The sequence below is a fragment of the Ictalurus furcatus genome, chromosome 5 (genome assembly GCF_023375685.1).
Source record: "Ictalurus furcatus strain D&B chromosome 5, Billie_1.0, whole genome shotgun sequence".
Lineage (NCBI taxonomy): Eukaryota > Metazoa > Chordata > Actinopteri > Siluriformes > Ictaluridae > Ictalurus > Ictalurus furcatus.
In genome coordinates this window covers 13,657,286-13,669,749 of record NC_071259.1, presented here as the reverse complement: position 1 = coordinate 13,669,749, position 12,464 = coordinate 13,657,286, and the positions used below count along the sequence as shown (strand labels likewise).

Below are 12,464 nucleotides of genomic sequence, written 5' to 3'. Positions count from 1 at the left end.
TACTGCTGTGGGTTTATTAAGCAGTAGCCTTGTGCAATATTGATTTTTTTTTTAATAGAAAGAGTAGGAGAGGGTATAATAATATCAGCTGTGCAATTGGGAACTGATACTGCTGCTACTGGCCACAACTGCAAAAACTCAGCTGGATGGTAGATTTTAGGTGATTCCACGGTAATGAGCAGTAAATTTTTTTTTACATCTAATTAACACCATTAACATAATTTGCAAAGTATTACATTTGACACTTCATGTTAAGGTCCATCTTTTTGGATAAATATTTTCACCAAAAGTTCTGTTTTTGACCATATTTACTCTAATAACTCGTACTCTAATAACTAACTAGTTAACTGATTTTAATTAACATTAGACAAGTATATATTTAAGTTGCACATAAAGTGACTGATAGATTTTATTATACATTATTGAACTCAAACTTATTCTATTTACTTTGACAGAATTAGAAAGTACACCAAACAGCTTAACAAACAGCCTATTACATGTGAGATGGGAAGAAGGGGGCAGAGGCCTCCAGGCTGTGTCAGTTAATATCAGAGAATTCAGAACACCTGTGAAAATCATTCCAGTATAACATTTCAATTTGCTCCTGTTTTATTTAGGAGAAAATGATTGCTCTTTTGACATATTATTAGGTTATAACACAACTGTGATGTAAATTGTGCAGCTATGGAAAACATGTAAATGCTGGTAGGTCTTTTAATACAATATCAATCAATGAGTAAGTATCACTGGATATTGTGGCAATGTAATGTTTATGGACAATAAAAATTGTTATATTGCACAATCCTACTAAGCAGAGATTAATAATTGTGTAATACTTTCATTATTCACATGCTTTAGATTCTGTTTTGCCACATTATCAAATTTTTCACAAGTGATTATGTAGGTTATAAATAGTAGAGCTTCTTGCTACTTATCCCATGGCATTAAAAAAAAAGCCCTACCCTTCATAGAGATGTTTCATTTCCCCACATTTATGAGTATGCTGACATGCATTCTTGAGAATGAAAAGTCTTGTCTCACTGATGTATAACATTAATATGGTGGTAGTATAGACTATAATATTCAAGAGCTTCTGGTGTACAATGAATAGGCAATGATGCATCAGATACTGCCTGGGTAAATAAGAACCCCCCCCCATTATCATCTGATTGGTGCTACAATTAGAAAATGTTGCATGAATAAAGTGAAAATTAACATTTTTCAAGGCAGCAGGGAGGCTAACATTTCTTATCAAGCACTCGGCATCCCAAGTACATCTTTCATGAACAAACTGGGGGATACTTCCTGCCAGATCAGTCCATATGCAGACAACAATGGACAATCTAAACATGAAAAAATAGGGTTTATGTCACTCAAATAAGTGTTCCAGACTGAGACTCTTTTTGTTGTAACTTCAGGATCAACTCCAGTAAGTTCATCTGCATTGTCACTTCCTGTCAAAAGTGCAGATAGAAGAAAACAGCAAGATAAAAATACCTATAAAGAGAACGATAAAAGACAACACAGGACATGAATGTGTTATGTGCACCTGTTGGATGGTGGTGATGTAGAACCCAGGGACTCCAGCTTTCTGAAGTGTGTTCTGTTGGTCGAGGACCTTCTGATCCATCTCTGCCACAATTTTCTCATCCATCATTCGTTGCTCATCTTTCACACGCTGCTCCAGACCCTGGAACATCATGAGAGACACAACAGAGCAGTGTGCACTTGTGTGTACATGTTTTGCCTACAGTGAAAATGGTAGGCCAACCAAAAAAAGCAACTTTTCATTACATTTTGCATAGAGATGCACAGATACTAAATTTCTCAGCTGAGACCGATAACCGATTATTCATGATATCGGCCGATACAGATACTGATAGTTCTGCCTTTTATGCCTTCTTTTAAATTAATAATAATTAATTCCACAATTCTGAAAGAAATGTGAATAAAAACTTTATTCTCTCCATTTCAACAAGTTGTTTCACAGTAACTGGTCTCATAAACAGAACACACATTACTCAAATTAACATTAACACATCAACTACATTCTGAAGATTAACCCTCCAGTTGAACTTCACATTCACTCACCACAAACAAAAGCATTTCCACTTCATCACTGAACATCAAACTGGTAATATATAAAATATATAATCTTTTTTATATATTAACATTAACTGGATATGAAATATACTACTCTACAAATATTTTTCTGTGCAATATATACTTTTTCGTCAACTCATCTTCATTTAAATCTTTCAACAGTGTACTGGCACTTTAATTCAGCTCGAGCAGCATGGAAATTTTTTTTAATTTAGACTTGAAGCCGAAACTCCCGCTTCACTGCTGCAGCATCCAGCGTAAAATTTTAACAGTGCAGAGATTACAAACTGCAGTTTTGTCATCATTCCACACAGAGACATCATTATACACAGCAGGAAATCGATGCGTTTATTGACAGGATATAATCAGCCCTGATTATCGGATGTTTTTAAACAGCGTGAAAAATTGCCTTTATTGGCCGATAGATTACTGACCAATACATCGGTGCATCTCTAATTTTGCAGGTTATTTGGTAACTTATAAAAGCCTGCTTTGTATTTAAAAAAAATCCTCTTTGCAAATTTTTTTTAATACTTACACACATACATATATACATATATATACATATATATATATATATATATATATATATATATATATATATATATATATATATATATATATTTTTTTTTTTAACTTGCCTCTCTTTCTGCATGCTGGCTTGCTTTTAGTACAGTGAGGTTATGTGATTTGCAGGACTGCAGAGCGGCTTTCTGTTTCCGTATCAACTCATGCCTGAGAACTTGAGACAGCACATACTTAAGTCAAAAGATGGAATTTTAATAAGGGGGTGGAAATCATATATGGGTCACAAATCATTATATACACCAACACACCTCTGTGCTCAGTATGTAATTTCTGCCTTTGATTGTACAGGTTTTTCTCAGTTAGGTGCTGGATATCCAATAGGCCCTGGACAATCTCATACACAGTGCCATCTATGAGCGCTTGGGCCAAATCACTCAGCGTTGTGTACGACAAGCGCTGCTGAAACCAGCTTTTAAGAGAGTGTAAAGTTCACACAAGTTCAAAGTCAAACAAACCTAATATAGGTCTGTGAATATTTCATGCTTTGCGTTCGTATTCCTGTATTCATCTTAAATCAACAATCAGAAGCAATTGCTTTGTTGAGCTCATATTTGTATAATGCTGACCATCTAACTAGCAAATTAGGTAACTACCTTGGCAAGTCTTTGACCAGTATTTGAAGCTCGGACAGGAGATAATAGTGTCTTTCCTGCTGTTTCGTGGCATCGGTCGGCTCCTTATATAATCCCGAGTATTTCTCCATCTATACTGACGCGGTTGTAATCGCAAAACGTCCCTTGCAACCTTCGTTAAACGGTAGGGCTGACTCCTAATGCCTGTCGCAGCTTTATTCTTCTTCTTCTTGTGTTGTTTAATGGCGGTTGACAAGTCAATTTATGGTGTATTACCGCCACCAACTGGACTGGAGCGTGAAACATTAAGGGGGCGAGGGCGGGGGGCGGCGAGGGTGAACCTTTATAATATGTTTATTCAATCCTGTTTTCCTGAGATAATTAAGAATTCTTCTTTGTATTTTTAACTGTGCTGAGGCACAATTCAATAGGTTTATTAAGGTGAAATTGATTAATTCTATAATTCCCAATTTATTTAATAACTCCTCTCTTTCCCTTGTAAACATTACACAATGTAATAATATATGTTCAACAATCTCTGCTGCACCACATGCCAAGCATAATCCTGTTCGATGTTTCCCTATTTTGAACAATGAATGATTTAAGCCAGAATGTCCTATTCGGAGCAGAGTGATAATTGTATCTTCTCTCCTATTATTGAGAGCTGTTCTCCCCTTTCCAGCTTGTTTTTGGATATTGTATAGGTGTCTTCCCTTTTTTCTTTGTCCCACATTTCTTGCCACTTTATATTCATAATTTCTCTAATTCTTCCTTTTACCTCTTCTTTACTGAGTGGTATATGAACCTCAACATCCATATGATCCATTGCCTGTTTAGCCAGTTTGTCCACTATTTAATTTCTTTGTACTCCCACATGTGCTGGTACCCAAAGAAATCTCAGGACCACCCCCAGTTTCTGAATGCTAAGCAGATGCGTAAGTATCTCATATTAAATCTTATCTTGATTCAGACTGCCCATTTAATAAGCTATTTAAAGCTGATTGTGAGTCTGAACAAATAACAGCCATCATTGGCTGAACTTCCTCCACCCACTGCATGGCTAATAAAATCGCTATTAACTCTGTTGTAAAAACTGATACATAATTAATTGTCCTTTTTTGAATGCTGACTTTGAACCTCTTAATATATACTGCTGCAGCTGTTTTTCCTGATGTAGGATCCTTTGAACCATCTGTGAATATGTGGGGCATTGAAGAGTATTCCTGATCTAAATACTGCTGTACAATAACCTCCTTAGGTGTATTTGTTTCATTCTTAAATTTATATTGTGGATGAAAATCGATTTGAGCCATGGGGAACAACCAGGTAGGTATATTTGGTACTACAATTGTTGGACTAAATGAAATTTCTGAATTTCCAAATTCATAGCCTCTTTTTTTGCTGTCCAACCAAAACTTCTTATATTATTATTCCCATACTCCCAGCACTCATTTAGTATTTCCTTAACTAGGTGTGTCTCAGAATGTCCTTTCATATTAATCCAATAATTCATTGTTCATTTTAACTTTCATATACACATGGGCATTTCTCCCACCTCCACTGCAGCACTGTTATTGGACATGATCTAAAAGCACCACAACATATTCTTAACAACTGTACCTGTACCATTTCAATGCACTATATATTCGTTGTAAAGATTTTCGACTAGCTCCCCATTCCATTCCTGCTAGATATCTTAAATTATTACTTGATTTTTCACATTTATCTAATATTTTCTGAACATGAATCTTAAAAGTCAGCCTAGAATCCATCCATATCCCTAGATATCTTATAAGTTTAACCTATTCAAGTACCTGATCATACAGCTTCACTTTAATTTCAGGGATACATTTTTTCTTTGTAAAACAAAGCAGTGGAGTCAGTCACTGACAGCCAAAAACCTGATTTGTTGGCCCATTTCTCTACTTCATTAACTGCTGTTTGTATTACTCGTCACATATGATACATTACGACCCCTCTTCCATATCACACCATCATCAGCATATAGAGATCTTCCTATAACTGATTTGACATTTTGGAAGACATAATTTATCATGTTGTTAAACAATATTAGACCCTTACCTGAAATATTCTATCAAGCAAAGAATCCTTCATCAAGTTAAACATTCTACCTTCAACCCCTAATTGTTCTAACTTTATCAACAACTCCTCCTTCCAAAGCATGTCATATGCTTTTTCAATATTGTCACGGCCGGCTCGTAAGCCATGCCAAAAAAAGGAGAGATGTTGAATCATGATAATACAGAAATACATAAAAAGGACACCACAACTAACAGCACAAGCACAAAGAGGGAAAGCAAGCTCCGAAGAATGAAATGAGGCTGCTTAAATAGCCGGCGTGAAACCCCAACAGACAGGTGTAACCTCTCAGGTAATTAATTGCACTCAAATCCAGCTCCATCCTGCAGGACACACACACACAAGCAACAAAAAGCCAGAAAGAAAAACAAACCAACAACCACATATAACCCACACAGGGCTCATAACACTCTCCACCATAAGAAAAGGGTATCCCTTTAGGAAACCCAATCTAATCCTTTCAGCCTATAACCACAACCCCCATCTGGACAACACCCACCATTTAGATTATGCTCTCCTATTTCTCAGCAACAATGGGCCCTGTAGAAGCAATGTAAGCAATTTAAACCAAAGAGAGCAAACATGGTTAGTCAGCAATTAAGAAGAGTAATTAAGAAGAGTAAGGGACTCTAGACAATGCATCAGCCATCACATTGTCTATTCCCTTGATATGTTGAATATCAAGGGCATAAGACTGTAGAAAGAGGCACCAGCGTGTCAATTTTTGACTTGGGCACCACAAGGAATGTAAATAAGTGAGCGCATTATTATCAGTATATATGACCAGTGGAACTAACACTGATCCTACATACACTTCAAAATGTTGCAGGGCCGAAATCTAAGCTAATGTTTCTTTCTCAATAACCGAGTAATTCAACTGATAGGAGGAAAACCTTTTAGAAAAATAGCTAACAGGGTGGTAAATGCCCTCATTGTCAGCCTGAACCCACATTAGTAGCATCCACACACAACCTAAAGGCACGGTACAACCAGGGAGCCGCTAGCACAGGAGCAGAAGTAAGCAATGACTTAGCTGCCTCAAAAGCTTCCTGACAGGTAGAAATCCAAACAAATGTCGTTTTTGCTTTCAGTAAATCAGTAAGTGGGGCTACTACCGTAAAAAAGTTCCTACAAAACCCCTGATAATAATCCACCAATCATAGGAAATCCATTAACTCCTTCTTGGTGGTAGAAGGAGGAAAACAGTCAATGGCCTAAACCTTGGCACGAACTGGCCTTACACAGCCCTGCCCAACTAGCTTACCAAGATAAGTCACAGTGGCCCAGGCGAACTCACATTTGGCCAAGTTATCTGTAAGACCTGCCTCTCTAAAACGAGAGAACAGGCTTGTAATATGACCCAGATGCCGCTCCCATGAATCACAAAAAACACTACGTCATCTAAATAAATTGTGACTCTCTCCAACCTGGCAACAACCCTATTCATGAATCGCAGAAAGGTTGCAGGCACATTTTGAAAGCCAAAAGTCATAACATTATAGGAAAATATCCCATCAGACATAAAAAAACACAGAGATTTCTTAAGCTCTTCTTCTCAGCGGAACCTGCCAATAGCCTTTAAGCAGATCAAATTTACTAACAAATTTTGCAGCCCCTCACTTTATTTACCTTTCGGTAATCGATACAAAATCTATAATCTCCATCTGGTTTATTTACAAGCAAGCAGGTGGATACCCAGCTAGAAAACGATGGCCGAGCAATGTCATGATCCAGTATATACTAGATTATAGCATTGATATGCTTACGATTGTTTGGGGGAACATAATAGAAACGCTCAACATCAATATCATGCTCCAGCCAAGGTGTACGTGAGGGTACGTTGCTAAATAAAAAAACATGATCCTCAGTAAGGGCAATCAGATCAGCACGTTTACCATCTGGCAAATGGGCCAACATTGCATTCAAACTTTTAAGAGACTGAATTTTTAAGTTGTCCCAACAATACTTCATCAGGGGGAGAAGATCCTTCCTCAATCCCCTCTCTCAAATGAGTAGACAAAATAGGCCGGAATATTAAGGCAGGTTTCACCTCAGACTCAGCACTTGATGCTTCATGAGAATGGCAATAGTAAGGCTTTAACAAAAACGGTAACCCATTTGACCACCACAAAGGGGCCAGTATACTGAGCATGGAAAGGTGAACCCTCCACTGGCAACAGAGCCAACACTTGATCGCCTGGAACCAATTCCTGATGCTCTGCTCACTGATCAAAAAGTGACTTCATTCGCACCTGTCATGAATTCAGTTGTTCTTTTGCAATCTTAGCTGCCTCATATATTTAAATAAAGCCATTCACATAGTTTATCAAATTCTTGGGAGGTATACTTTCGATACAATTATCCCACAGGATAGCCAAAGGCTATCTTTGGCTATAATAGGGTCCTCAGCAAAGTCCCTATCATGTGGAATCCACTTCCTCACCAGCATCCCATCCTGAAAAAAATAACCATGAGCAACATTTTGAATTTCATCAGAAGGTAACACACTCACAAACAGCTTACAAAAAGAAGAGTCAAGTTGCTGTTCCTGAATCAATTCAGGAGGGGAAACATTATCAGGCAACAGGAATGTTGGTCCAAGCACAGCAGACGCAGAATTAAAACTTGGTTGAAGGGTACTACTTCGAGCTGTGGCACAGGCAGCAAATATGTCTGGGTACTTTTCGATCCTCTCATCAGAACCTAGGAGGGGAGAAGTTGATACCACAGGCATCAGCAGAAGCTATCCGCCTTTCGCCTTGCCAAATTATTACCCATTATTATGTTCACCCCTTCCATGGGAAATGAGGGGTGCACTCCATTCACTACTTCTCCATTCACATGGTCAGATGACAACATTATTTTATGCAAAGGAACAGACAAGACATTCAACCCAATCCCGCTAATAACAGCACTGGTACCAGTGTCACTCAAAGAGGAAAAAGGAAACACAACACTCTGAATCCCCTGTATCTCTTAGTATCGTCACCAGAATTTTAGTCTCATTACCAACAAGCACTGCATACCCATGTGTAATAAAGGGAGTATAAACTCCATCTCTTAAGCAGTTCACTGCTTTCAGGAGCCTTCACAAATTTGACTGACAGAATTTATTACTGGTGCCATAAGGATGGCTGGTTTAACATGCAGAGCCTTTCCCCCTTTACCCTCGGCCTTAAGCACAGGGCACTCACTTTTCCAGTGCCCTTTACCACGACAATAATTATAGATCAAAGCTGAATTTTTTTGACACATGATCCATTCTAATATCAGAAAATTCTTAATTCTTCCAAGGCTCAATAAAATTACCTTTATGTGTCAAAACAATCATTGTTCAACTCTGCAGGTTTAGCAGCTGTGTCAGCTTTCTGCTCATTTATAGGGTTAGGGTTATGTTATGTTGCAATTTGAGCAGGGACAGAGTTTTTAAACACCATGGGTGTAGGCGCCATTATACATGGGGGTACATGTCCCACCACATTTCAAAATCTAGGTTTTGCCCCCCCCACTTTTTCCTATTCTCAAATTTTGCATTGCCTATCTCCGAGGATTTCTGATTTGGAAAGTCTCCAAATGAGTCCATTCTGCAAGTTTTAGAAACATAATTCATTAAATAAAACCTAACATTCGCTATAATAAGCGTACGGGTCACACTCGAGTAGCTAGGTTTTGCTGAACTGTTTGCCTGTTGCCAAGATTGAAGAGTAAAATGTCTGTCACTGCAAGGTATCAAGCAAAACCTGGTATGTATTTTCAGAGAGGTGGCCACACTTACACAATGAAAGCGGAATGAATTCATTTGGTAGTGACTCAAATATTCCGTGACCAACTGTGAAACAAAAAAAACTTATGTCCTGATGTGAGGGCGGTTACGACACAGCATTCAGACTCTCTAGACTAGAGCACGCTAACGTATAGATGAATGATTTACCACTTTGTATTTGAGGTAAGATATCGTAGCTATTTCAACCCACGAAATTGCTGATTGTTTTCTGGTTTTGATCCACAATTTTGCTGTCGAAATAATGATTTAGCCTATGAAACTGTCAAATATGCATAAGTTTGCAAGCTAGCTAGCACACCAAAATTGTGTGTATGTGCCATTACTACGTGTCCATAAATGATTTAATGGTAACATTAGTCAAAATATTCACACAGAGATCCTACAATATTTTAAGAGGAAGAGGACAGAGGAGAATGAACAGTAGGTCATAGGAATAGAAAAGACTGAGGAGGCCATCGTGTGAAGATCGCACCCACTTTTGGTGAGTTGGAGCTATGAATTGGAGACTGTGTTTTTCATTTTCTGTTGTGATCAGAGTTAGGGGTAACGCAAAGTAATGCATTACTGTAATCTACTTACTTTTTCTGATAACGCAGTAATTTAAGGCATTACATTTTAAATGTAAGTAATTTGATTACAGTTACTGCTGTCAATAAAAGTACAGTATATTACTTGCATTACAAATTTATTGTTAAGAAAACAATATTAAGTAAAATGCATTTGTCAAATAAATCATGTTTTGCCACGAAGATTTTTTCGTTAGCCCCGAATAATTCTCCACTTGGAGCTGTTTGTCACTATGTAACTGGACATCAGTAAAGGAAGACTAATTTTATATCTTCAGTGAACGGAGTCAAGACCAATCAGACAGGGTTTAGAGGAACATACATAGAAACGTCGGGGTTACGCATGTAACCCTGTTCCCTGAGAAGGGAACTTCGACGTTGCATTTAGCATAACAGTATGGGAGCGCCTTGCGCGCGTGACCGGTATCTGAAGCTTGTGTAAAATCATGCCTCTACTTATAGGCCTGCCATGATCAGGTGACGTGGCAATTAAGCACGTCGCATGATATATATATGGCACCTGTGAACCACGCCGCCAGCCTCTATTATCTGAAGCGAAGACGCAATTCACAGGCCTGCCCTGGTATGACAGTGCCATGCAACGTCTCGTTCCCTTCTCAGGGAACAGGGTTACATGCGTAACCCCGACGTTCCCTTTCAAAGGGAACTTCGACGTTGCATTTAGCATAACAGTATGGGAACGGGAATACCCACTCCGTCATACCGAGGGTACGGCCTGTTCAAAAATACCCAAGCCCGAGGGTCACTGCAAGACACTCGAGCCCGGGGTGGAATGAATATCCAGGTTGTAATAATGAATGAATGTGTGTGGCGTAGACCACCCTGCAGCCGCACACACATCCTGCAAGGATACCCCTTTGGACAAAGCCTTCGAGGAGGCGACTGCCCTAGTGGAATGAGCTCTTATGCCCAGAGGCGTGGCGAGAAGCCATAGAGATTGCTTCCCTATCCAGTTAGAGATGCGCTGCTTAGACACAGCATCACCTTTACTGTCACCACCAAAGCAGACCAGCAGCTGCTCCGACTTACGCCACTGGCCGGAGCGGTGGACATAAGTACAGAGAGCCCTTACTGGACACAGCAGGTGCATCCTCTCTTGTTCCGGTGTGAGGAACGGAGGAGGGCAGAAGGCCTGCAACACCACAGGGTGGGCAGCCGATGTAGGCACTTTAGGAATATAATCCGGCCTAGGGTACAGGAAGGCCTTGGCTAGTCCAGGGGCAAAGTCAAGGCAGGAGGGGGCAACCGAGAGAGCTTGTAGATCTCCCACTCGCTTGAGAGATGTCAGGGCCAGTAGAAGAGCTACCTTTAGAGTCAGAAGCTTCTCAGAGGCTGACTCTAAGGGCTCAAATGGGGCCCCTGACACACCTTCCAAGACCACAGAAAGGTCCCAGGAAGGTATGCGTGGCCTGCAGATGGGCCTCAGCTGTCTGACACCACGCATGAACCTCGAAGTTAGAGGATGTTGCCCCACAGAGGCTCCATCAACAGGGGTGTGGCTGGCCAAAATGGTGGCCACGTAAACCCTGATTGTAGAAGGAGCCAACCCTGCTGAGAAACGTTCTTGTAAGAACTCCAGAACTGTAGCTATTGCACAGTTCACTGGGTCTAGCTGACGTTCCTCACACCACAAGACAAAAAGCCGCCACTTGAGCGCATACAATTTCCTTGTGGATGGTGCTCTAGCGTTTAGCATGGTCTCTACAACCTCAGTTGTGAGACCAGAATCTATGAGCTGGTGCCCCTCAGGGGCCAGACCCACAGTTTCCATAGTTATGGCCGAGGGTGATAAATCAGCCCTCCGGCTTGAGACAGTAGGTCCCTGCGGATGCGAATCTCCCAAGGAGTGCCGTCGAGCAGGGACATTATCTCCAAGAACCATATTCAAGCTGGCCAATAAGGTGCTACTAGTAGCAGACTTAGACGGTCTTGGCGAACTCTCGCTAGAATTTGTGGGAGCAGAGCGATCAGGGGGAAGGCATATAGACGTGACCTCGGCCACATGTGCACCATGGTGTCCAGCCCCAGTGGTGCAGGAGGAGTGAGGGCGAACCACAGCGGGCAGTGTGTTGTCTCCTCGGAGGCGAACACATCCACTTCTGCTTGTCCGAACCTCTGCCATATGGACTCCACCACTTGTGGATGGAGCCTCCAACCCCCGGGCCTCAGCCCCTGCCTCAACAGGATGTCTGCCCCTACATTCCGGCTGCCTGGAATGCAAATTGCACTCACTGACAAGAACTTTCCCTCTGCCCAGAGAAGGATTAGTTGCGCCTGCCTGAACAGGGGGCGTGAAGGTAACCCTCCCTGGTGGTTGATATATGAGACCACAGCTGTGTTGTCTGACACAACTAGCACATTGTGACCTCTCAACTGAGGAAGAAAGAACTTCAGTGCTAGGAATACGGCCCGCATCTCTAGGCGATTTATATGCCACTCCAGATGAGGGCCGCTCCAAAGACCGTGAGCTGGACAGCCATTTAAGACTGTACCCCAGCCCGTGAGGGATGCGTCTGTCATTACCGTCTTGCAGTAAGGGGACGCCCCTAGAGTGTGACCCGAGGCTAGGAACTGCGGGCACCTCCAAATACTCAGAGCACGTAGGCATCGCCACGTGACACTGATTACTCTCAGAGGTTTCATCCTCGGATGAAACATCCTCGGGTGAAACCCCCGACTTTTCAGCCACCACTGAAACGGTCTCATGTGCAATAGGCCCAATGGTATGAT

At 40.9% G+C, this 12,464-nt stretch overlaps 1 protein-coding gene across 1 annotated transcript; it reads right to left on the bottom strand.

The window, feature by feature from the left end:
* Positions 1-331: 331 nt before the first annotated feature.
* On the bottom strand, positions 332-3,505 carry dgcr6 (DiGeorge syndrome critical region gene 6). Its single transcript, XM_053624809.1, has 5 exons — positions 3,285-3,505; positions 2,940-3,100; positions 2,745-2,845; positions 1,550-1,690; positions 332-1,454 (listed from the first exon to the last, which is right to left on the bottom strand). Exons 1-5 carry the CDS (start codon positions 3,392-3,394, stop codon positions 1,374-1,376), a joined length of 594 nt encoding a protein of 197 aa, XP_053480784.1. The 5' UTR covers positions 3,395-3,505; the 3' UTR covers positions 332-1,373.
* Positions 3,506-12,464: the final 8,959 nt, after the last annotated feature.

What these genes read in the sequence shown, in the direction of transcription:
- dgcr6 (XM_053624809.1), bottom strand. Translation starts at nt 3,394, where the DNA reads ATGGAGAAATACTCGGGATTATATAAGGAGCCGACCGATGCCACGAAA. An exon ending in ATTACATACTGAGCACAGAG is followed by an intron (nt 2,846 to 2,939) that starts GTGTGTTGGTGT and finishes TGCTGTCTCAAG; the next exon opens with TTCTCAGGCATGAGTTGATA. An exon ending in GCCAGCATGCAGAAAGAGAG is followed by an intron (nt 1,691 to 2,744) that starts GCAAGTTAAAAA and finishes ATGATGTTCCAG; the next exon opens with GGTCTGGAGCAGCGTGTGAA.